At 43.4% G+C, this 24,603-nt stretch overlaps 2 protein-coding genes across 2 annotated transcripts; one reads left to right on the plus strand and one right to left on the minus strand.

Annotated features, from left to right (window-relative positions):
* Window positions 1-351: 351 nt before the first annotated feature.
* On the minus strand, window positions 352-1,389 carry LOC147688696 (zinc finger BED domain-containing protein 5-like). The gene has a single exon (XM_086939817.1). It carries the CDS (start codon window positions 1,387-1,389, stop codon window positions 352-354), a length of 1,038 nt encoding a protein of 345 aa, XP_086795943.1.
* A 7,540-nt stretch (window positions 1,390-8,929) lies between these two features.
* LOC147688697 (uncharacterized) lies at window positions 8,930-11,037 on the plus strand. Its single transcript, XM_086941532.1, has one exon. The coding sequence runs from the start codon at window positions 9,252-9,254 to the stop codon at window positions 10,764-10,766; it is 1,515 nt and encodes a 504-aa protein (XP_086797658.1). The 5' UTR covers window positions 8,930-9,251; the 3' UTR covers window positions 10,767-11,037.
* The last annotated feature ends 13,566 nt before the right edge of the window (window positions 11,038-24,603 follow it).

Raw genomic sequence — 24,603 nt, forward strand, 5'->3', positions numbered from 1 at the left:
TACTTTAGCACAGTGGTTCCCAAACTTTTTTGACCCGTGGCTCCCCTGACCTAATCGGCAGTTGGCCGTGGCTCCCCACCGTTTATTTTTTTACCAGGAGGCGGGATGTAAGCCCGACCTTGGGAGTACTTCCTGTTGTCTTCCGTAAAGTAATTGGGACGCAATGAAGGTATTATAATGATATTAGTAACAAAAAAGGAAGATAACAGTTGTTTAATAAAAACTTGTTAGGTGAGAAACAATACAAGACTTTTTTGGACCACACAACAATAGTTTAAAAACTTCTGTACAATAAAATATCTTTTTCAATGAACAGGAAAAACAACGGAGTCCGAATTTACCTTACAAACTCTAGTGAGATGGATGTGCTTGTTTTTCCTTACAGAGTTCCTGAAATCTTGGAGTTATTTTTGAGATCGCAACACGCATTTCCTTTTCAAGGTTAATTTTTGCCCTATATTTGGACTTTATTACTGCAGCTGCTGAGAAACCAGCTTCACAAAGGTATGAAGTAGCAAACAGGATCAAAACATGCAGGGCTCTCTTGCTTATCATTGGGTATTCATCCCCAGCTTGGCACCAGAACTCAAACAGTGACTGAGATTGGAACCTTACTTTCAATGCTAAGTCACTTGCAACATCAATAAGCTGTTCTGCTTCCTCATTGTTGAAATGCTGAGGTATCTCAGCATTGAAAGTGTTGCTCACCCATTGTATTGGCTCCACTTCATCGTCTGGAAAATATTTGTCAACGTAAAAACGCAGTTGAGACAAATACAGAACAAAAACTGTCTGCAGTTCCTCCTTTAACACCATACCATTCTCCTGCAGAAACTGGTCCAGTGAAGGGAAACATTTATAGTCACCCTTGCTTACACTGCTTTTCCAAAGGATCACTTTGTTCTTAAAGCCTGAAACTTTGGCTGACAGTTGCAAGATGTTAGTGTTATTGCCTAACAAGGACTTGTTCAATACATTCAGTTTTTCAAATAGATCAGAAAGAAAACCCATTTGTATTAGAAAGTCTGCATCAATACATTTGTCAGCAAAACAATGTTCATCATCATGTAAATATGAGTATATTTCATTCCTCAGCTCATACACTCTAAGCAGGGAATTACCAAGAGACAGCCACCGAGAGCTGCTGTAGAACAAGAGGCATGAGTGGTCGGCACCCATGTCCTCATACAGTTTAGCAAAAAATCGTGCTTTCATTGGTCTTGTTTTAATATGATTTACCACTTTGATTACTATTTTCAAAATACCATGCAGTTCTTCACTGAGGTTTGCTGCTGCCAGTGCTTCTCTGTGTATTATACAGTGTGTCCAAACAGCATTGGGCGCTTTAGATCGTATGCGAGCTTGAAGTCCTTGGTAGCATCCTGCCATTGAACGACCCCCATCTGTACAAACTCCAACACATCTCTCCCAGTCAATTTGATTCTGTTGCATAAAATTATCCACAACTACATACCAGTCTTGACCTGTAGTTCCACCGTTGATTTCTTTACAGAACAACAAATCCTCAACAATTTGTTTTTCGTGTAGAAACCGGACATAGCAAATAAGATGGGTGTCTTTGTGGTTCTGTTGCCTCATCCAACTGGAGTGCAAAGTCTTTTCCTCTTAGATTACAGATGAGCTGATCATTAATATCTTCAGCCATATCATTTATCCTCCAGCTGACAGTATTATTAGAAAAAGGCACTTTCAGCAGCTGTTTACCCGCATCTTCGCCGACCATGTTTGTTACCATTTTAACAGCAGCAGGCAAAATCAGCTCTTCTCAAATTGTGTGGGGCTTTTTACTCTGTGCAACTAGATAGGCCACTTGATATGAGGACGGGAGGGCATTACTATTCATTTTGGTTTGTTTAGAGAAAGAGGACTTTTGTAGTTTGGCTTCTGCAACTTTTCTCACAAAAAATTCCCTTGGCTTTCCGACCATATTTGGGTGAAGACTTTCAAGATGCCGCTTAAGTTTACTTGGAAGCATGGATTCCAGAGCCAAAACTTTTAAACAGATTGCACATTGAGGACGGTCCTCATTATTAACCTGAACACACGTGAAACCATAATCCAGATACCTGTCATTGTACTTTCTGTACTTGGCCTTTCGTTTCCCGTCTTCTTTGTCAGAAGAACCTGCAACTTCACTTTGCGCAGATGAACTTGAACTTGGTATTAGAAATTTCTTCATTGTCAATCAGAAAGAGGGAAATCCGTTCCACGTGTCTGAATTATTCAGATGGAGGGGTCTTTCTATCTGTAAAGTTCCTGGTCTTCTTTTCTTTTGCTTTGCTCAAGTATTTCCAGGTTTCTTCCGGGTCTCATCCAGTCTCAACAGTATAATAAGTCTGAAGTACAAAACATCCAGGTAAGACAATTATAAGAAGAACTAAAGTTATCCTCTTTCTAATGATGGATCTGTTATTGATGTTAATTTACAATAGCAGCACGTGATGATGATGAACATTTGGATTAATTATTCTTATTGGTACCCCACACAGATAGAAAGAGCATTCAGTTTTGTAATGAAATCTAAGATGGCACATTTTTGCAAACAATGAAGAAAGCCAAATTGCAGCTAATGTGTATATCAGACTGATTTGTAACACCAAAGACCACACTTCAACAATTCCTGGGCCCAGCCAAGGACATATGAAAGTAGTACAGAGTACGCTATAGAACGGACATATAGTTTCTAATCCAAATCAGTCTAGAGATAACAGCACTGCCTGCATCAACTTTGGTGAAAGACTACAGCAACTTTGAAAGTAAGCATACTGCATTTACCAGGATGCAATGGGATGAACTCTGCTGGGATGAGAGGCAAATGCTGCAAAGCACGAATGATTTCTGCAAAAGCTCAACAAGCATCCAAGTAGCTTAGTAGCAAATGAAACAGAGCACATTCAAGTCATTGAAGCAAACACAAGACAACACACACAGATACACTACCATTCACACACAAATGCATGAAAAATGCTAACACAGCGCTGCACACACATACACACCATCACAGAAAATGTAACTACAACACCCACACCAATTCAGCATATGCTGTGGAACACACACACACCACTGCAAAAGTGCAGTACAGCACATGTAAGTCACGCATCTAGGTGCAGGACTATGCATCTCAGTACCTGCTCAAAGGCGTGACGCTGTGCCGCGCAGGCCTATGCGGAGAAAGCTATGTGCCTGACTTCATAACTCATTCACCACTAGCAAGAGAGGAGCTGGAGTGAAATAGGGCAGGCAGCAACATGGAAGTGCAAAAATCTGTCAAACGTGTGCATGCAGATGAATGTGTGTGAGCATGTGTGTGAAAGTGAGCAAGAGACAGGAGTGGACAGTCTGAATACCCCCACCGCATTTATGGTTCCATTCCTGCCTTCCCTCTCACTCCTGGAGGGGACTTGAGCCATCTGCAACATCCTGGTGGGCCTTACTACTGGTTGAGAGGGCCCATGCCTCCCCCACTGAAATTGAGTGAAGAGATGTGTGGGATAGATAGACTGCAAAGGAACGGCATTTGGTAAAACCGCGTGCTTACCACACAGCAGTCAGCACCAAAACAGGGCATCAAGGGCCAAGTACAGAACGCTTGCATTAGTGCAAAAACTCAATAACATCCTTAATAAAGAGCCTTCAGGCACTGTGCGTGGCACCTGTCAAAGCAATAATGGGAGCGCAGCAGAACAGCTTTGAGCCACAGATAGACTGGAGTCATGAATAGAGAGCATGTTCATCAAAATATTGCTGCATGGAGGGGCCCTGGGACATGGTGGCGCCTGGATCAGCCACACTCCGTTTACCAGTTACTAGTTTCACCAGGGAGTGACAAACTCGCCCTTGTTGGGGGCCTTTTCCTCAGAGAAAACCAATTTTGTCTGCATGTGTTCGGGAGCCACCACCTCCTCCCAGGCCTTCAAAACTGACCTCAAAGTTCGCCTCCTTCAAAGACACTTCCAAATGTAACTCACACCCTCTCTATTATCTTAAGGAAGACCTTCCAGTACAGAAAAATTTTTCTCCATGACTATGGAAGTGCCTTCCCAGTGTGTTCTTGTGGTTTGAGTGTCTGCCATTTATTGCAGTATTATCCTTCTACCTGTGTTTGGTACTCTTTTGTAACATGCACACATCACTTTTCTCTTGTAACACTGTTTGCTACCTCTTATATTTTGTTTGCTTTAAATACTTGCACAAGTGCCACCATTGCCTACATAACGTTTGTTCTTGTGCTTGAGTGTCTGCCATTTATTGCAGTATTATACCTCTACTTGTAGTTTGTACGTTTTTGCAACTTGCACACATGTCACTTTTCCCCCCTGTAATGTACCTTTTGCCACCTCTTGTATTTTGTTTGCTCATATTACTGCCTCATGCAACTTAACTTTTGCTTTTGTAATTTGGTCACTTGTAATGTTCTCATGTATCATTACTGTTCCTATTGTGAAGCGCTCTGCCATCTTCGGGCATTCCACGTAGGCCCACAAGTGCCTGACCTGTGCAGCACTTTCACGATAGCCATGTGAGGTGAAATTACATATAATGATGCCCTGATTTTGAGCAGGGTGGCATAGGGTGGGGCACTTAATGCACCTGCAAATACTGGAAGATGAGGATCAGGTATTTACTGGAAGTGGTAAATACCTCCAAATTCTGAGCTCCACTCCATTGTAAATGGGGCATAACATGAAGGTGTGGCATTAAAGCACCAGACTCTGTTGTTTTGCCTTTTTGCCTTTTACCCGGAGTTTTTGCAAATACATTTTTGGAAACCCATCAGCGTTGCACACTTTGGGAACCACAGCTTTAGCAGGTAAACATACCCTCAGCTTGTTATTTGCAAAGCGCTGTTTACAGGGCCCACCTATCACTTTCTTTCACTAGGGCCAGGGAGGTCGATCAAAGTTAGGGTCCAGCAAAGGTCACTGCGCACTGTGCCTCCCCTCCTTTCAGCCCCAGAACCCGGCTTACTTTTGGGTAAAACAATTCTGTCAGGTGGTCGAGAAGAGCCCGAGGCTTCCTAAAGAGGACTCCCGGACTTCCGCTGTTGTCCTCAATCAATGCCGGCAGGTCCCGGAGGCGGGTCCCACACCGGAGACCTGTCGGGGGTTTAATCTGGCCTCCCCCGTCTCTTCCGCGTCTCTCCTCCCTCAGCACACCACACGGGAGGGAACTTCACTTGGGCCCGGCCTCCTCTAAACCCGCCCCTCACATTCCGTCGCCTCCTTCTGTCAACGCCGGGCGGGGCTGCACTGGCCTCCGTCGCCCCGCAAACAACTTCGAGCCGACCCCCTCTCCACGCCAACGCCGGTTCCCAGAAACTCCATCACTGGGGAACCGGCAGACAGATGTCCCCTGCAGCAGGGTGGGGGGAGTCTAACAGTTAGATGGCGCCCTCAGCAAAGTCACCAACCAGGCAGCGGAGGTGAGACACCATAAGCGCAAAGAGTGCAGAATGGCCCCAGGGTCCGCGGCGGTGAAGTAGGACAATGCCCCACACGAGAGGAGGCTTAGGGGAGATGTGAGGACAGCCAGTCACTGGTCGCACTAGGGTTCCGGGTGGCAGCAGGGGTGAGGAGGTTAGTGACAGAAGTCTTGGCACTTGACAGAATGCAGCAACACTCGCCCCCAGCTACCAGATCAAATGCCCTCAATCCACCAATGTCAGACCAGGGCTTCCCACTCAAAGGAGGCACAAGGGGGGGTGATGTGGACCCCGGAGTGAGGTGATGATGGCAGGGCTAGGTCAACGTGCAGGGGGTAGCGTCAACAGAGAGGGGAAGCAGGCCCAAAGGACAGTCAGATCCCCCCTCAGCGCACCAACCTCCCCACTTAGTTGCCTTCACTCCTGACCAGACTTTCTACACGCCCTATATAGAGCCTGGGCCCTGAATGACTAGAGTGGACCAGAAGGTTCTGGAACCCCTCATGTCATCCTATGGCCCAAGACTCTGAGGCGACAGTTGACAGGCGCCCAGAGACCTACGGTCAACACCCAAAAACCACAGTGGAGGCAAAAATAGACGGCAAAAACAAAGGAGAAAAATAAGGAGGAACCACCCAAAGGGCTGACGGGTCTAACAACCACCACCTGTCATTCCAACTCACCACATGGCTGGAAACCGCCATCACGCCAGCCATCAGCACATGCGTCAAACACCACTCCCCGAGTACCTATGGACTGGAGTCCGACACCGTTGCCACACCGGCTGACTAAAAGAAATCATAAGCCACCTGTGAACCTGGCCTACACCAGGACCGCGGCAGCGAGTGCAAGTCTTGACCAAGACTCATCCACCCGTGAGGGTTGTGCATGTGACTAAGTAACGGCTCCTCAGCGGTCCGGTAGCTGCCCCCATATGGCACATAAGCAGCCACCAGCGCAGCCCTCCTACAGCCCCACAGCAACCTCGACGACGGGCCTCCCCAGGTGGGAGAGCGAGAACAGACATTGCCCCTCCAACAGGTTACCGGTCACAGCCAAGCAGTTCAACAGGGACAGTTGGTCCAGCAACACCTCTGTGAATTCTCACTTGGGACTCCATCCATGTTCACGACGCAACCAACTAAAAAAAACTGTTTAGAACTCAAAACAGACCATCACCGATGTCAGCAAAGTGGAAGCCTTGCAAGATAGCAAGACATTTCATAGTCAGCGAATTGATGGTATGCAGCGGACATCTCCGAGCCAGGGGTTGTGTCCTGAACCCTTCAGGTTAAACTACGGGTGCCCGCCGAGAAAGTTCCGCTGCAAGCTAAGTCACCAGCCCACGTCTGATGTCGTCGGGCCACCTGACTCGAGAGACTAATGGACCCTGTGGTATCTAGTTCACTGTTTTATCCCCACAGGTTGGACTAACACTTTGTTTGTTCCTCAATAAAGTTGGGGAGGAATGTAATGTCCTGCAAGACACGTTCTAGGGTCCCGCAGGAAGCTGTCATCCCAGCCACTCCCTCGAGGGCTGGACACACTGCACCCCCACACCCATCCATTACGGGTGCCTTGAGTGACGTGGCCCCGTCAATAAAAGGGCCCGAGTGCACGTGCTTGTGGCCAGTTACCACTCTATATTAACCTAGTGTCTGTGTCCTTCGCTTCTGCAATGTGGGCCTGAGGCCCAACACCACAGTTAGCAGTTTTTTTAAGAAAGCAATTTAATTAACAGGCAATCTACTGGGTTTTAAAATTGCACTGTATGTATGTTGTTACTGCCTGTTCTGTAATTCTCTGCTGAGGAGGGCTCTCATCGCTTGAAGTAAAATTGTAGTCCTTCTTCTATTTTTGAGAAATGTCCTGGTTTTTGGCTTTAAAAGTCTGGTCACCCTAAGTAGGTGAGAGGGGTGAGGAAGGAGGAAGAAAAAGAGTACAAAGGAAGGAAGTGGGAAACGAGACAGTGGGAAGAAGGGAAAAAGTAAGAAAGAGGACAAAAGGGAAGAAGGAGAGAAAGAACATGAACCACTTATTTGCAAAACTGTATTTGGTGAGGATTAGCTGTGAGTTACTACTTGTTGCCAGCTTAGTGCCCTTCCATTTCTGGTGCTTTACAACAGTTTTAAGCTGTTATTAGAGCTTCACTTGCTCAAATTGGTATAATTTCTCATATTTATATATTTCCCTCATCTTCATTGTTTAATTTTGCTTGCGAGAAAATGTCACTCATAGTTGTTGAATGTCACTCATAATTACACTGAAATTTTGAAAATGTCACACATAAGCAGTCTGAAACCTTGGCAGCTATGTTAGATATCTTGGAGTGCAAGTATTATGTGTGTATATATATATATATATATATATATATATATATATATATATATATATATATATATATATATATATATATATATATATATATATATATATATATATATATATATATATATATATATATATATATATATATATATATATATATATATATATATATATATATATATATATATATATATATATATATATATATATATATGTTATGTCGCAGTGACGTAACCACGACTAGAAAAGGGCTGGCCCAAAGCGTCCCGATGAGCAGAGCAGACCCCATTGTTTCCCCTGTCGTGACCAGGCCAGTTGGTATGGTCCTGGTCACGTGATGCAGTTGCAATAAAAGAGCTATCGCGACACACTGACGTGACTGAGAAGACGTGTGTGCGCGAGAGCAGCAGTAGAAACATAATTAGTCTCCGAGTGGGTATTTGGTGCGACGCAGTGGGCATTATTCCCGAGTATTGCCTAGCCAGAGGCAACACCACAATATATATCTCTACAATAAAAGAAAAAAGGGAAAATATAATTTTAAATATATGAGTTAACTAGTCTTGAGGGGCTATTTCCGATTACTGCTGAAGGCGGGAGAAGTTTTACCTTGCCTAAATTTCCATGACATACAGGCATTCTTATACCATGAATTCTAAAAAAAACAGAAAGAAGTCGATGTTTACACGTCACAAGAAACATCCCTTGGGGCCTTTTGTATTCACTTTAATGCTGGAACCGTTCGCCACCATCCAAAGTTGCCACGGCTCGAATATAGAATATAATCATATTGTGATTGTGAGTACCTAAAAACACATATTCCATTTACAGAACTGTACAAAGTTTTTAGTGTATGTCCGTTTAAGCAATTTGCTTCAGATGTAATGCCTCTACGAATGTACCCTTCCAACATGGCAACTTTCGCCGCAGGTCAATGATAGAAAATTGAATTGTGTGTAGCGCAATTAAAAAGATACAAGAGATGTACGTGTAGCGTGGCATGTGATTGGCTGGCTGGAACAGTGCGCTGCGTAACCGAGCTTGAACGCATGCGTCTGCTATTCAGCCTCGCAGATTGGCTGGTAGTTCTGGCAATGCTTATGATTGGTTGGTGTTCCTGGATTCACATAAGGCAAAAACTACTGGAGTATTGGTGAACACGTGTTCGGGAGCAGTGCAGGTCTGCTTGAGAACGGCTGCACAGTTGTGAGAGGAAAAAAAATCATCGGAACTCACAGGCGAAAGAGACTTGAACATTTGGCGGTGTAAATAGAAAGCCGTTGCGACAATCGCCCCTGTGTCAGAATAAGACAAGCCCGGACACGTAAGCAGTTCTGAGTCTGGATCTGTGAGAGACGTGTATTAAGAGCGATTCAACGAGTGGGAGACCAAGACCCCTTTATGTGTGTTTTCGCAGATGAGTGGAAGTTTTACGGTGTGCCATTGTCACTAACATCGGTAGAAGAGTCGCCGTTTTGCGATGAATTCACAAAAGAAGTCTTACGTACCGAAGCAATCTAGCAATCTCACCTGCAAGATTTGCAGTATCAAATGTACCTCCCGTTCGTCCCTCGTGCAGCATTATCGTGGAGCACAGCATAACAAGAAAATACAACTTATGCACTCGGGTATAATTGGTCAACTACCCACTAAAAACGTAATGGAGAAAATCTTCAATAACCCAGGCAGAAAAGGAGCATTAATTGGTCTGCAATACTTGAAAGCATTTACTAATAAGAAACATAAGCCATATTACAGTTGCTGCTTGTGTGGAGCTGGTTCTACGTTTGCCAATATAAACGAGCATCTTGGTGGCAATACTCATAAAATAAACTATATTCTCAAATCACTCCCGTTTGTAGGTCGGGAGAAACTTGAACAGCCTAACGCACCAATAGAGAAAATAGCACAGTCAATCGAGGCAGCGGAAGGGCTAACAAAGTACAAGGAGGCCTTCCCAAATCTTCTAAACACATCTGCGTGCAACAGTCAAGATGGTTCAGCTCGACAAATTGGTATTGACAGTCTTGACAACTGTGCAGGAGAAGGGGTACATTATAATCCACAGAGTAAGGGGAATACTCTGAAGCGTTTGGAAAGTGGGTTGCAGCTGGCTGAACCTCTTCACAAGAAAAGGCGTGAACATGATGAGTATAACCACATTTCATCGAAATTTAATGCTCCAGTTTCCGATGTGGGTGCTAGTTCGTCTTTGGATTTTTCCGTACATGACAATGTTTGTGAGAAATATCCCTCTTTGCCTGTAGCAAAAGAAGCTCAGGCGCCAAATTCAATGAATATGCCCTGCACAACCGGAAGCTTTGTCTCTAAAAACAGTGGCATCACACAAGCTTTTAGTTCAGACTTCCGTAGCGTTTCCCCATCCATCATACCTTCTGTTCATCGGTCTTTTCCTTCCACTGTACCAGGAAGCTTTTCTTACCGAAATGTGGCTTATGACTCTGATTGTTTCATTCTCCATAGAAACAAACGTGGGAGCCCAGATGTAAATTCACTTTTTATTTCTGAGGCTAAAGACCAGAGTCGAGAGTGGACACCTGCTCATGTGAAGGATGTAAACATTTCGGAAAATATTTGTCATTCAAGCCCTTCGGTTATCTGTTCGTCGGGACAGTATTCTACAGACAATTGTTCAGGCCAAAGTTCGTCCTCCTTTGTTGTCGGCAATTCAACCAGCTATGAAGCGTTTGGTTCAACATCTCCTGTGTCATCAGGGAGCACCTCTGTTTTGCAGGAACTGCCTTTCTCCACAGTGTCAAGTGGGTATACATCCATAAACCAGGTTTCTTCCAGTCCCTCAGTTGAAGTGAATCACAGCAGCCTCTCTCCTGATATATTGAAAATGCTCAGGGGTAAAAATGTAACAGCCGTGAACACTATTTTGAATCAGCTTGCAGATCACTGTCCACAACTTAAAAAAGTTAATATATCAATGTTGGTGGATGTTTTGTTTGAGGCCGGTGCTTTAAACTAACTTCGGAACAGCTGAAAGTTAACTGGAGACAGGAACCACAATCCGACATATTTGGACCCTCTCTTCTTTCCTCCCACAAGTCCTCATTTCTGCTTTTTTTGGGATCCTAATGGGCTGTAGCTGAAGCAGTGCCTATGACTGTTTGCTACCCTTATCTCGTCAAAGTTATGCATCGATAAGCAACATGTTTTTTTTTCTTTTACACAAACAGGTTTGATAAATGTTGATTGTATTTTAAAAGTTGAACTGATAAAATCCAAAGAAATCTCCACTTTTGCCTCATTGTGCTTCTGTAATAGTGAGATACTTTTGTGAAGGATCTACTGAGCTGCACTGTGATGTGATGATGTAATCCCCCATGGCTAGGTATATGCTTGGCTGTATGCTGTTAGTTTACTTTTGCTTTGTTTAAAATTCATTGTCACTTGCATGCATAGTGGTGAGTGATTTCTAAAAGCCGTTAGTAAAATATATGTAAGCAAAAGCAAGTGTGCATACTAATTCACCTGATTAGGCATAATAAACTATCTACAATTAAAAAGAAGGACTTGTTTTAAAAAAATTGACTAAGAACGCTTAGGTATAGACCAGATCTAAACATTTAATTAATGCACTAATTAAAAGTGGAAATTGATTAGTAAAAGCCATTAATTTTAATAGTGGGTAGTTTATTATGTATAATTTGATACATTATTGTTTACTTATTTTTTGCTTCTACATATTTTATTATCAGCGTGTGTGGTTGAGAAAGACTCCCTGAAGATAGTAATCTTTTCATGACCTAGTTGCACTTTACAGAGTTTATATTTGATTTATTTTTGTGCCTATGGCATGTTGGTGGAGTATCATTGAATGCCTTTTTTTCTAAGTAAATACAAAAATTGGATTTCGTATGATTTATCATTTGATAACTCAGAAATAAAATTAAATCAGAGTAAATGATGTATGTGCCAATATAGTATAAGCAGACAGGTGCAGAACTTTAGAACCATAAGTCACTTGCTACCATTTGTAAATCAATGTGGTGCCAGTGCCTAGAACACAAAATAGTGCATTAAATACTATTGTATACGGGTGGAATGTACCTAGCTGGTAACTAAAATGTAGATGATCTAGAGGAGGTGGAAAAATTAATGAATCATTTTTTTGCACAAAATTGTCAATATTCAAATCAGTTATAAAGTCCAGGAGTTCTCGCCACGCTTGCTCACTAACCCCACCCACTCCGCAAATACACATCAGTTTTTGTTATTTTTGGGCGTTTGTTTGATAATGTACTTTTGCGTTTTTATTTTTTAATTTGTCAATATGCCCATTGTTAACCTTTGTAAGAGGTGTGCCTCTTGTATTTCCACCTAGGACTCTAAATGCCTAGCTACTAATGTGTCATTAAGCTCTGTACAGGCCTAATGCAAGTGATGTTCTAACTTGGATCTAGAAGTGGCCCACGGTAGGGTTGGCGCGCAGGAGAATTGTTAAGGAAAGGATGCCTCAGGAGTGCAAGGATCGGCAATGATGAATGGTAGGCAGAAAAGATCATGGCTACCGAGAAGGAAGATGAGTAAGTACTTGAGAAGGATGTGCAAGGAAAATGTTTGCAGGTTTAAAAGGGATTATGTGTGTGACACACAGTTAGCTTTTAGGTTCCTCTTAAAAGCCAGAATGTTGTTTTGTTATAGGTTGCTCAATAAATTACCTTATTAGCATCCATTGGTTGTGCTATCAAAAAGAAACTGTTGTATAGTAATAGCATTTTTATAGCACTTGCTACCTCCTTTTGATGAAGAGCTTTCGATGGATAACACATTGTGCCAGAACCCTGTTATTGGCTAATGCAGTTTTTATGGATTGGTTATTGGGATTCTTCTTGTGCTACCAGAGAAGTAATTTAAAACATTTACTTTGATCCCTTTGTGGTAGATTACATTAATAGGAGTTCGATGTGATCATTAGTGTGGGTCTGTGTGTTCATGCAAATTGTTATTGGAATGAATGAATTGGAGAGCGGAAAAAAGATATTGTTAGGTTGCAGGAATATGACCCCTTCAAAGAAGGGGTTTGTGATTTATGGGCTGTAAGTGCTGGCAATTTACAGAAGAACAATAATAGAAGGCAGACAGGCATGTAAGTTATAGTAGGCAATGCTCAGAGAGAGTATGCCATGCAGATGGTCACGTGATAGGAAGAAGAAAGAGCAGTTGCTAGTTTTAAGTTCAAGCCAATCTTCATGCATGGTTGTAGGAATATAGAGGCGGCATTTTGTGATAGCATGCAATTCGAGGATGTAAATCTGAAGAAGGAAACATCTACATATTGTATTGCATATTGCACAATAGCATTTGCTACCCACTTGTGGGCTCCTATCCACAAATCACTCTACACAGAGACATCTAAAACTATGTAGACTAATGCCTACCCCACAGCAAAAACTTAAATTGAAACTAGTAGAAAGCGTTTAATGAATTGGTTTTCCCTTGGCCTTAGTAAGGGAATGTTTGATAGAGGATTGAACTGACCTGGTTTCTCCTTTTATCACAAGGGTTTTATTAAGATGCATCTGAGTGTAGATAAGCCAGAATTTCTGTTGATACTCTTCTTATGAACTTCAAGTGATTCCAAGTTGGCTCCAAGCTTTGTAGGTAGGAAATTCTATAGTTTCGCGGTCTCAACAGGGAAAGTAGTATCACTATAATTTTTCTTCCTGGTAGATGGAATTATTAGACACAACTCCAGTCTAGAACGTGAGCTCATGCATTGGTTGAAAGTTTTTGGCAGTTATTGATTGATGGCATTTTGGTGCAACCGGTTCACTTTTTCGATTTAATTAATATATTACCTTGTCCCATTTACTTATGGTCTGCGTTGCAGTAAACTTCCATTCAAAAGCCATCAACTGAAAAGACAACTGGGTGAAAGAGGGGGTCAATGTTTATAGCGGATCATAAGATTATGCGTATGATATATATATACCATTATAAAAGTTCCAAAGTCTCATGTAAACTTCAAAGAGTAAAGTTTTATTAAACTTACTTTATATACATACAATTAGGAATGGTGAAATGCCATCACCTTATTTAAATTGCACTTATTTCTTGCAGGCAGCAAATATATTTCCTTGTCAAGAAATCCGTTCTTATAAAATCCACTTATTTTGTGGTTCTTCAGTTTCCTTTCGTAACCTTGGAAAGTGATTTTCTGATGCCCTTCAGTTAATGTCCAGCCATTTTACAGAAAGGAAAGGTTGGGGGGAAATTTGAGAGCACTCTCAATCACTAAACGTTACATTAGAACCCTAATGTAGAATGCATGCTCTTCACCACTAAAGTGACGTTGCTTACCTGTAAAATTACTCTGTTTTACTCCATCATAGAGTAACCTCATGCCTGAGTAAAGTGCTTTACAAATGAAAGGTTGCCTATGAATACCGTAAACTTATAATTGAGTCATTTGCATTGGTAAGTCAGATTTATATTAGCAAAGTGCTTTTATTTAATTGACAAGTGTCCATTGTTGCAATACATCCGAAATCAGATGTGGGGCAAATATGTAATATGAGGCGTCCCGAGCAGAGAGTCCAGGATTAATCTTTCTTATTTTTACGCAGGTGTTAAATCTCCTCTGTTAGCTGTCTCAAATATGGCAAATAGTGAAATGTTTTTAAGTTTCTTTATATCGGACTCGACTTTGGAAGTGAAACTATAGGGTTCTCAACCCATATGTTACTCCTTTGTTTAGCTCATTGATTAGAATCTAAATTCGAATAGTTAAATTTTTTCTATCTTTATGCACATGCTTTCCGAAACCTCTGAGCATAAATACCAAGTCTTCTAAGTGCTTCAATGAATATCAATTGCATCTGGAAGTAAATATTCAATTAATGGATCGTAGTATGTAATACTTTTGATATGTTAAACCTCTAAGTGTCCTAGTTGTCACTGGAAGCACTTACTGGCAGTCAGTGTCTGTTTGAAACAGAGACTACCTGTATTGCTTTAATTTCTCCAGTGTCCAGACCAGTAAAGGCACAGTCAATGGATTAATAATAGATTTATCAGAAAGCGAATAATTGGCTGATTCGTGAATATGAAAAGAGAAAGGCAACAATGAGATACTGCGAGTGTCTTATATAAGTAAAAGTGTTCCCCTAAATTAGTTAATTAGCCCTAGACCATAAAGTTTGTCAAGGGCACTACTGTGTGCTATGTGAATACCAGTCAGTGAGAAGAGAATGGAAAACCAATCTAGGGAATTGCCTCATTTATATCAGGCTACCAGAGCATGGGCTGTGGCCAGGATGAACATTGTCTAGGTTTCACTCTGTGTCCTCCATCGTGATCTTCATGTCCTGTGGTTTTTACCTGGTAACACAATAGGATTTCCTGTTTTGAAAAATTCACAGCAACAGTATTTTTGACCTCGACTGGCACAGCGGTGGAGGAACGTATCGCACTGAATGACACTTGACACTCAAGCTACACCACAGAAGAGGGTTCCCTGAAGCTACCATTAGGCTGTGCAAGTGGGAGCGCCAGGAGGGAACTGTACTATTGGCGATGTTGTGCCTTGATAATTTAGCAGCATATTGGAAAAAGGCAGAGGGGATATGCCACTAAGTCCCTCACCTTGGTTCATGACAGAATGTAGCTGTCAGGGATATCCCAGCTTTCTGGTGGGCCCAAACTGTTGGCAGGAAGAGGTGGTAATTCTTGATGTGTGAGGGCCCCATCCACAATGGATATTGACAGTGGTGTAACCCGAGAAGTACCACCTAGACTTTGACCTGGGTGGGAGGCCAGATGGCAGCACCACAGACTAGGGACCACACAGGACCATGCAGTACCTTCACATATTACAGCAGCGTCTGCCAAGGTCCCCAATCCTTATGACTGGAGGTCAACCATAGGTACTGGATGAGAAAGAAGGGGTGGCATTTTAGTCAGGCAATGTGTTTCCCCCGCCCCCCCAGTGGCCGCTATCAATGGACCAACTCCCTCCCCTTAGAACAAAAATAGTCACACCGATCTAAAAATAGCCAGTTTGGAACAAAATGAGACCTCAGTGAAAAGTGTTGGCACTCTAAGCGCAACCAATGAAGCTTAAGCAAGACATTCCTTTTGATACAGCTGTTGCCTTATTCTTTTCAAAAGGCAATAGACCTGAAGTCACCAAGGTACAAGCATTCCAGGGGTGAGGGAAAAGTTTGGGGCACTGAAAATGGATGCATGCGAATTTATACTGACTGCAAAAAGGACACCCATGGGCATCGAGAGGGTATACAGAGGTTTTGGACTGGAGAAATTTGGCAATAAAGGATTATTGTTCACACACTAAATCATGCACAGTAACATACACCAACGTTCCCAAAAGGAAATTGCCCTGCTGGCATTCGCTGCATCATTCTCCAATATCTAGCCAGAATGTTTTTTAGAGTAAAGCCTTTTTCCGTTAATAGCTCGATTCTTAAGTACACAATTAAATACCTTCTCTTTTTTACCACAGACATTGTTTTCACATTAATTGCACCAAAATAAACATGTAATATAAAACATACTTAAGAGTTCACTTATTTAGTGTTAGAGTATTGCCATCTCTAAATTCTGGTGACATATGTAAACCACTCAGCCTATGACTGATTTTTATCACCAGAGCCCCTCGATGGCAACATTTAAAAAAAATGATCTGTATGAATTTTCTTAATAGTATCATCCTGGGAACTCCCTGAAAATGTTACAACCAAAGCCTCATTCACATTACCACAAGCAGTGACTCAGTCCAGTAAAATGATCAAGGACTTTGCATGGGTTGCTGCAGATAATGGTTAGAGCAGACATGTCAACCTTAGCACAAGAAACAAACAGGGAAACTGGGTAGAAATACCCACCATTCTTCAACTCATTTCATAGCACCAGCATGTCCTAAGCCCAGTCCCTTAAGGCGTGCGTGTCTTGAATTGTGTACTGTGCCACAGATAAAGTCCCAGCAAGAAAGTGCAGTTTTATTATCTTTCTAATCAAGTGTCAGTCTCCACAGTTATGGATCTTATGTGGGGTGTCTTCTGATTTAAAGCTAATGGCTAGCAGCAAGGGTTTCCTGTTTTAACACTGCACTCGCTCTAGGTGTTGTGCTTGACAGGGGTTGCTAGCGGCAATATGGTTGAGCGAATGTTGATAGGTTTGTCTTCCTCTCACCCAGGTCTGGTGCCAGAGGAGATATCCAGTGAACCACAATTAGCCTCTTTGCTAAAACCAATGCAGAGTCAATGACTTTGCTATTAGATTTATCGGTTTTAGGACTAGGCATAAGCCCTAGCAAAAGTCCAATATTTTTGTTGGAGTCTCTGGCCACCATCTTCTAATTACCTCAAAGGACCACACTGTATAGCTGACTAATAGCGTTGTAGCTGGGTACATAGTGTTTATTTTTGTGGGGGTTAAGAGGGTCTGTGCAGCTAATTAAACTGAAGAGTTTGAATTGGCCGTACCTATACACTTTACTGATAAGCTATTGCACCCATTTTAGTCCACCCACTGCAATATGTAAGGATTGTTACCATCATCTTAACACCCCTTATCTTTGCATTTCTTCTGCATGCAGACTTTACCATGATGCAGTACAGGGCAAACAGTTTCACACAATTGTCTCCAGAATTTAGCTATACTTCTTGCAATCTCTTCTCCAAAAATGTAAAAATAAATAGTCTTTGATGTACGATTAGAGTCTGAAATTGTGGTGAAGAAAAGCAGAACACTATAAAAAATAAACAATAGAATATATTTATATAAAGCAGTAAATAATTTATTAGTCAAGATTGGACGCATCGTCCTATAGGTTCCTAATACTGACAGGAAGAACTTGCTAACAGCGTCCCAATGTTTTATTTGAACAGCCACAGCCAAGTTGGTTTAATTTTATAGAGGACCAAAATGTATTTTTTTTAAGTAATATTTTTTGTAGGTTTTCCATACAAAGCAACGCTATCACTTGTACACGAGATTGTAATAAGCACTTATTTGTTCAACATTTAGTCTTGTGGAAGCTACTTCTCTCTTGGTTTGATGCAGAGTTTCTTCAGGCACATAATTCTCCAGGGTGAGTCTTACAGCCATTGGGCAGTTATTCTCCACACTCACAGTATCTCTCCCACGGTCCGCACACTTGTGTGTTTCTTCTGGCATCCTTGGTCCTCACTGATCCTCATACACTGGCATCTCCCACACACAGCAGAGGTCCGTGCGCCCAAGGTCGGAGCTGGCGCCCGCCTCCTCGGACGTGCTGTGTTCCTTTTGGCAAACCCTAGACCCAGTCTCGGCAGTTTCCTTTCTGCAAGCGTGTACCTCTTCTCATCCATTAGTTGGAGAAGGGCTATATTGGTGTTTGAGGTCTATGGAGTGACCCACGATGGCCCCCAGCATTGCTTCCAATGTATCCCAAAAGGTCCAAGGTCTGTGCTACCCCATGCATATCTGTAAAAAATCCCCATTGCATCACTACAGTGGAGGCAGCGAGGGTTGGAGGCCCCATGTATGGGCCACATGCGTTTGGGGTCATGTGCATGTGGTGTAGGTATTCAAATTGAATGAGGCCTAACCACACGGTCGCTGCCGCCTCCCTTGGTCCCATTAAGGTCAGTGTCCTTTCACTATTGTCTTGTTCGTTCAGATTCTCCTCCCAATGTTTGTGTAACCTCAGGAAGGAGCCGGGTGTATGTTCTACTTAAAGCTTATAAAATATAGATATTCGGCCCTTGGAGGAGAAGGGGAACCATTGTCAGTTTCACTTCTAGGGGTTTGTAATGCGGCTCAACAAGTGTGGTGAGGTAAGACCTAAGGCGTGTCTTAAGTTGTAATCAATAATAGAATTGTTTGCATTCTAGTCCAAATTCGTTTTGGAGATCTGTGTAGGGTTTGATAACCGTGCCACACTCAACATGTCCCAGGGTGGTGACGCCCATGGTGTCACATCAATGGAACCCCTCCAAGGATGGAGCCTGTAGCAGAAGGGTGTTGTGCCACAGGTGCGTCTCCTGTGTCGGTTTCCCTACCCCATGTTATGTCCCTCAGTGCTGCTACCAGACGAGTGTGGTAGCTTTTATCAATGAGGGGGCCTGCAAGATTAATCAGCCACAATATTTAGTGTAGTGGGTAGATGGGTGCCCATGCTCCGGGAAATGAATAGCGAACTCACCTGTTTCAAAGAGATTAATTTGGAACAATCTAGACAAACTATTCTTTCCTGTAAGTCAGGTTCACCATTCGATCCCTGTCTCCCAAAAGTTCTACATGCACTGGTTGATATCATAAATCCAACTGTCAATCAGATAATTAATTCAACTTTCAGGCTAGTGAAAGTTCCTGAAAATTGCGACTGTAAAGCCTCTTCAAAAAAAAGAAACTCCCTGACCCCACCCCTCTTTCCAATCTCAGACCAATCTCACTACTGCCCTGCCTGAGTAAAATAACAGAGAAATTAGTAAATACACAAAGAAATGATTTCTTGCAAAATGTTAATATATTACACCCCAAGCAATCAGGTTTCAGACCAAGCCATTCCGCAGAGTCAGTGCTGTTCCATACATCTGAAACTCTGAAATTGGCCTTTGATCAAGGCAAGGATGCAGTGCTGGTTATGCAGTGCTGGTTCTGTTTGCATTTAATACTGTCTCATGATATTTTGAGAGATAGGCTTGCGCACAGCGGAATCACGAACAAAGAATTAGCATGGATCACATATTTCTTGGAAAACAGGCACCAGGTAATAACAATGGGTAGTTATAAATCTGAGGAAAAACGAGTGCCTTCAGGAGTACCTCAGGGTTCATCCCTGAGTCCAACTCTTTTTGATTTGATTTGATTATCAGATTTGTATTTCGCACGAATGCCCGAGGGCGTCTTGGCACTAGGAATGACTATGCCTGGTGGAAGTGGGAAAGAATAGTGCAAAAAAAGAGCCAGTATTATGCTGAGAGGAGGCGGGTCTTTAAGTTCTTTCCAAAAGAAAACCGTGATTGGCTGTTTTTTATTGATACTGGTAGCTTGTTCCAGGTCTTAGCTGCATGCAGTAAGAAGCCTCCCCCCCCCCCAATCTTAGTTGTTTAAATCTGGGGGTCTTGAGTAGCTAAGCACTGCTGGACCTGAGTGTCCTAGGCGGGTCGTACTGTAATAGGTTTGTTTTCAGAAAATGGGGGCCTGACCCATGCAAGGCCTTATGCGCCAGGCAGGCTGACTTAAATTGGATTCTTTTCTCTATGGGTAGCCAGTGGAGACTTGTCATTCTGAGGGCCACCGGCTCGAACCTGGAAATGTCCATAACCAGCCTGGCTGCAGCGTTCTGAAGGCACTGAAGTTTTAGCAATAACTGTTTTTGAAGCCCTGCATACAGAGCGTTCCCATAATCCATTTTGGATAGTGCTAGCATAGTTACGAGGGTTTTGCTGATATCTGGTGGGATATATGGCAGCAGTTTTCTAATCAACTTCAGCGTGTACCATACAGGGGAGGCAAGTTTATTAATTTGAGCCTTGAAGGTAAGTTTGGAGTCAAACATAAATCCCAAGTTCCTTACGTTGTCCACTGGTGACGGGCAACTGCCTAGACTGTCAGGCCCCCAGCAGCATGACCTCTGACTTCTCACCGGTGAGTTTTAGGCAGTTTACTTGCATCCAGCGACTAACCTGATCCATGCAGTGCCTAAATCTATCAGCTGTCTCAGCTGCGTTGTTCGATATAGCCACCAATATTTGGGTGTCGTCAGCATAGGATATAGGGAGGAAACCACATTTCCTGATAATGTTTGCTAATGGGGCAGCGTAAATATTAAAGAGGGTTGGGCTTAATGACGAGCCCTGTGGGATCCCCCAGGGGGATATGAAGGATTTTGATGAGAATTCCCCAAGCTGAACCGTAAAGGATCTATCTCCCAGAAGAGAGGCCAGCAATGCGATTGCTGATGCATGCAGACCTATTTCCTCTAGGCGAGTCATGAGTATGCCATGGTTGACGGTGTCAAAGGCTGCAGAAAGGTCTAACAAGATCAGGGCAGCCTTCCCACCTGCGTCCAGTATACTTCTAATCTCCTCCGCCGCCATAATCGGAGCGGTTTATGTCCCATGTTCCTCCTGGAACCCGTATTGTGATGTATCTAATGCCTGGGAGGCCCTAACGAATCCAGAAAGTTGAGTGTTCAAATGCTTTTCTAAAATTTTAGCCGGGAAGGGAATTCTTGAAATTGGTCTGAAGTTAGCTGGGACCGAAGGGTCAAGGTTAGGATTTTTGAGGAGTGGTAAAACAGAAGCAGCTTTCCACGCCTTCGGGAAACAGTTAGCCTGTATTATTTTGGTGAAGAGCAGCTGGTCTTGATTGCTGAGAAGCTCTGGGAACATGTGCAAGACTTTAGGGGGACAAGGATCCATGGGACCCCCTGACTTGGTTGTCAGTATGAGATGACATATCTGTTCTGCCGACTGGGCTGAAAACTGAAAGCCTTTGTAAACTGACTCTAAGTGCTTTTCTGGGCTAAGCTGAGATTTCCTGTTACATGGGTGTCGCAGTTAGGGGTAGAGATTGATTTGTAAGTGAGTTTCACTTTGTCAATGAAAAAATGCCCTAGTTCGTTGCATAGACCTAGGCCGCCTTCTATCTGTTTAGCAGCTGGCTCGGTGAGTTTTTTAACAGTGGCGAAGAGTTCCTTACTTGAGTTTTTGGCCTCCTTAATTTACTTTACGAAATAGGCCGATTTTTCTTCAGCTATTAGTTTCTTGTAGGTTGCTAATGACTTGCAGCAGATTTCTTTCTCCTTATCCTCATAGTTAACCCTCCATCTCCTTTCGGCCCGCCTACATGTCTGTTGTTGTAGTCTTAGCTTCTCTGAGAACCAAGGCTCCAAGATGTTTTTCCTCTTATAGTTTTTCTTTTTTATAGGTGCGACTGAAAGAACTGCCGTTTTGATCCAGTTATTTATTTGGTCAGTGGCTAAATTACTATCCTGGTCTAGACCTGATACAGTAGCGCTAAGCTGTGCGTGAAGTTTGGCTATATAGATTTTATCCCATTCCTGGTAGGTGAGTTGCCTACCCTGATGGACCCTAGATGTTTTTGCGTGGTCTATAGACTGGGCGAAATTAACGACTTTGTGGTCAGGCCAGGGGACTGGGATAACTTCACCTATTTTGATGTTGGGATTGGAGGAAAAGATCCCATCCAAGGTGTGACCAGCAGAGTGTGTACCTTGTTGGACCAATGGGTCAGGCCGCAGCTAGCCATGGTCTCTGAGAGAAGTATCGTGTTTTTATCTGCGACTTTTTCAAGGTGGATATTGAAGTCTCCCAAAATGGGGTAGTCTGCCCCTATGAGACTGGACTCAAGAGCAGGGCCCAGAGATTGTGACAGGGGGGTTCTAGCCTTAGGCGACCTATACAGCAAAAGGCCATCAAAGGGGAAGTTATTAGTGATGCTAATTTTAAAAGGTAGAGTCTCACACTCTGGGGAACTCCAAGCCACAAACCGGAAATATATTTTTTCTGATGATGGCTAGCCCACCCCCACATTTCCCATTTCTATCTGCCCGAAGAATAGAGTAGCCCCCCGGGACTGCTAGCGCCAGATCAATGTCTTAAGTTTTATCTGCCCAAGTCTCTGTTATGAACAGCGGATCTAGGTCATGTGTGTCAACCAGGTTGTCTACTTCTGTGTTATGTTTTTACTAAGGACCTTACATTCACCAGAGCTGCCTTTATCCGTTTATTTAAATGAGCTCCGACCTGCTGATGTTGACGCGCTCCTGTTCCACATAGCATGTAATTAAGGGACAGCGAACAGCTCGGGCAGTGTTTGGTTTCTACCATTGGGTTGAGTATATTACAATCCAGCCTTGTCCGCAGTTTCATCATTTCTATGTTGCTATAAACCCTCCTGTTAGCTTTATTCCAGTTTTGGGCAGGGGTTTTTAATATCTATATGGCACCACACCTCACCCTGCTATCCACATTTGATGTTGAATCCATAGTCTATGCAGATGATACACAGTTGATTTTTACTGTTGACAAAAACTCTTCAGTAGCGGAAGAGAAATTTCATCACTGCCTAACAGCAGTGATGGATTGGATGAAACAGAATCATCTTAGATGCAACAGTGCAAAAACAGAAATAATGCTGTTTGAAAAATCCAATTCATTTTCCCCAATTCAGTGATGGCCTGCTAATTCAGCCCCTTCTCCCAATACAGTGGATACAGTGAGAAACTTAGAGATCAAGTCTGATTCCACGTTATCTTTCCACAAGCAAGTACTTGCAGTGGCCGGTACCTGCTTACAAACGATAAAAACTCTGAGAAAGTCTTTTGATTTCCTTCCGTTACCCGCTGGGAAAAGGGTTACAGCTGCCTTAATTCTATCTCGTTTGGGCTACTGCAATAGTCTGTACGCAGGGACGAAAAAGACAGTCCTGAAATGACTGCAGACTGTCCAGAATGCTGCAGCAAGGTTGGTCCTGAAATTGTCAAAAGTCTCACTTTCAGCAGCATCTCTGAGAACTCTTCATTGGCTACCTGTTCATAAGCAGATTCTCTTCAAAATCCTGATAATTACTTATAGGGCCACAAGAGCCACAGGACAAGGATACCTTAGATCAAGAATTACACCATATGCTACTAACGAGTCCTGCGGTCATTGGCAGAGGATTTGTTACCAGCCCCCTCCTTTAAATTGAAAACAAGAGGGGGAAAGACAATGGCAGTGTTAGGCATGAAAGCATGGAATTCCCTGCCTACTCAGCTTAGACATACACACATTGAACCCACTTTTAAGAAGCTTTTAAAAATCTGGATTTTTACTTTACCAGATGACACTGTTTTATCGCTCATTTGATTCTTTGATTTCAGTATTTTAACTTGGTTTCTCCCCTACTACAGAGTATCAGATATTGTTTCGCTAGAGCCAAGATGCTCCTTGAAGTGAACGTTGCTCTATACAAATACCCTCATTCATTCATGTATGTACCAGTGATCAACTCAATAAGCTGGATGACCTTCCATGTCACTAACTCCTTCCGCAAGTATTAAAAGTCCATTTCCTGGGGGCGTGGCTGACGGCCGATTAAGATGGCCGCTTAGTTTTAGAGCTCCGAGGCTATTCTTGTCCTTCACAGCTATCCGCATACATATACGGCAAATTAAAGTGCTCCGACGGCTGGAGCCGACGTCCGAGCCTGAGCGGCGACACCCGGAGGCACTCCGGTAAAAATCCGTTCTTCCTAACGACTGCAATCGCCCTCTGCTGAGTAACGGCCTGGGTGTGACGACCGGACCGGGGACTCTAGTGCTGCTGACGCCCAACGTTGAGGTCGCCATGACGCGCTGCGCTGCACGGCTGTGGTCCGAGCACAAACCCACCCACGCTATCAACTCTGGATGCACCGCCTACTCCCCCCAAGGACCTCTCACCTCTGGACTCTCTTCACGGACCCTGTGGTCCACGGCGCCACTACTGCCTGGGGCCAATCGACTTCACTACCGACCGGAAAGGGGCCATTTTGAGACCCGGGCCTGGCTGAGGCTGCCACACGCTTCTTAGACTATCATCTCCAATTGGCCCCCAGAGGATCCGGCTTACCCTGCGCCCCCACAGCTTCGACCAGACGACGTGGAGAGGTGCGTTGATATATTCGGCTCTCCGTTTCTACCGGGGATTGGGTCCGGTAGACTTACGGCCTGGGTGGATGCAATACCCGGTCCCCCACGTGGCCTGGCGCTGCTCCGGGGCCTATACAGGTGGGTCCTAATTACGCAGGCAGGGGACGAGGCCCTGCAGCCATACTGCCGTCTTCAGCGTACAAGCCCTTAACCA

This window comes from Lissotriton vulgaris, chromosome 10, assembly GCF_964263255.1.
Source record: "Lissotriton vulgaris chromosome 10, aLisVul1.2, whole genome shotgun sequence".
In the NCBI taxonomy this organism is placed as follows: Eukaryota; Metazoa; Chordata; class Amphibia; order Caudata; family Salamandridae; genus Lissotriton; species Lissotriton vulgaris.

What these genes read in the sequence shown, in the direction of transcription:
- LOC147688696 (XM_086939817.1), bottom strand. Translation starts at nt 1,389, where the DNA reads ATGGCAGGATGCTACCAAGGACTTCAAGCTCGCATACGATCTAAAGCG.
- LOC147688697 (XM_086941532.1), top strand. Translation starts at nt 9,252, where the DNA reads ATGAATTCACAAAAGAAGTCTTACGTACCGAAGCAATCTAGCAATCTC.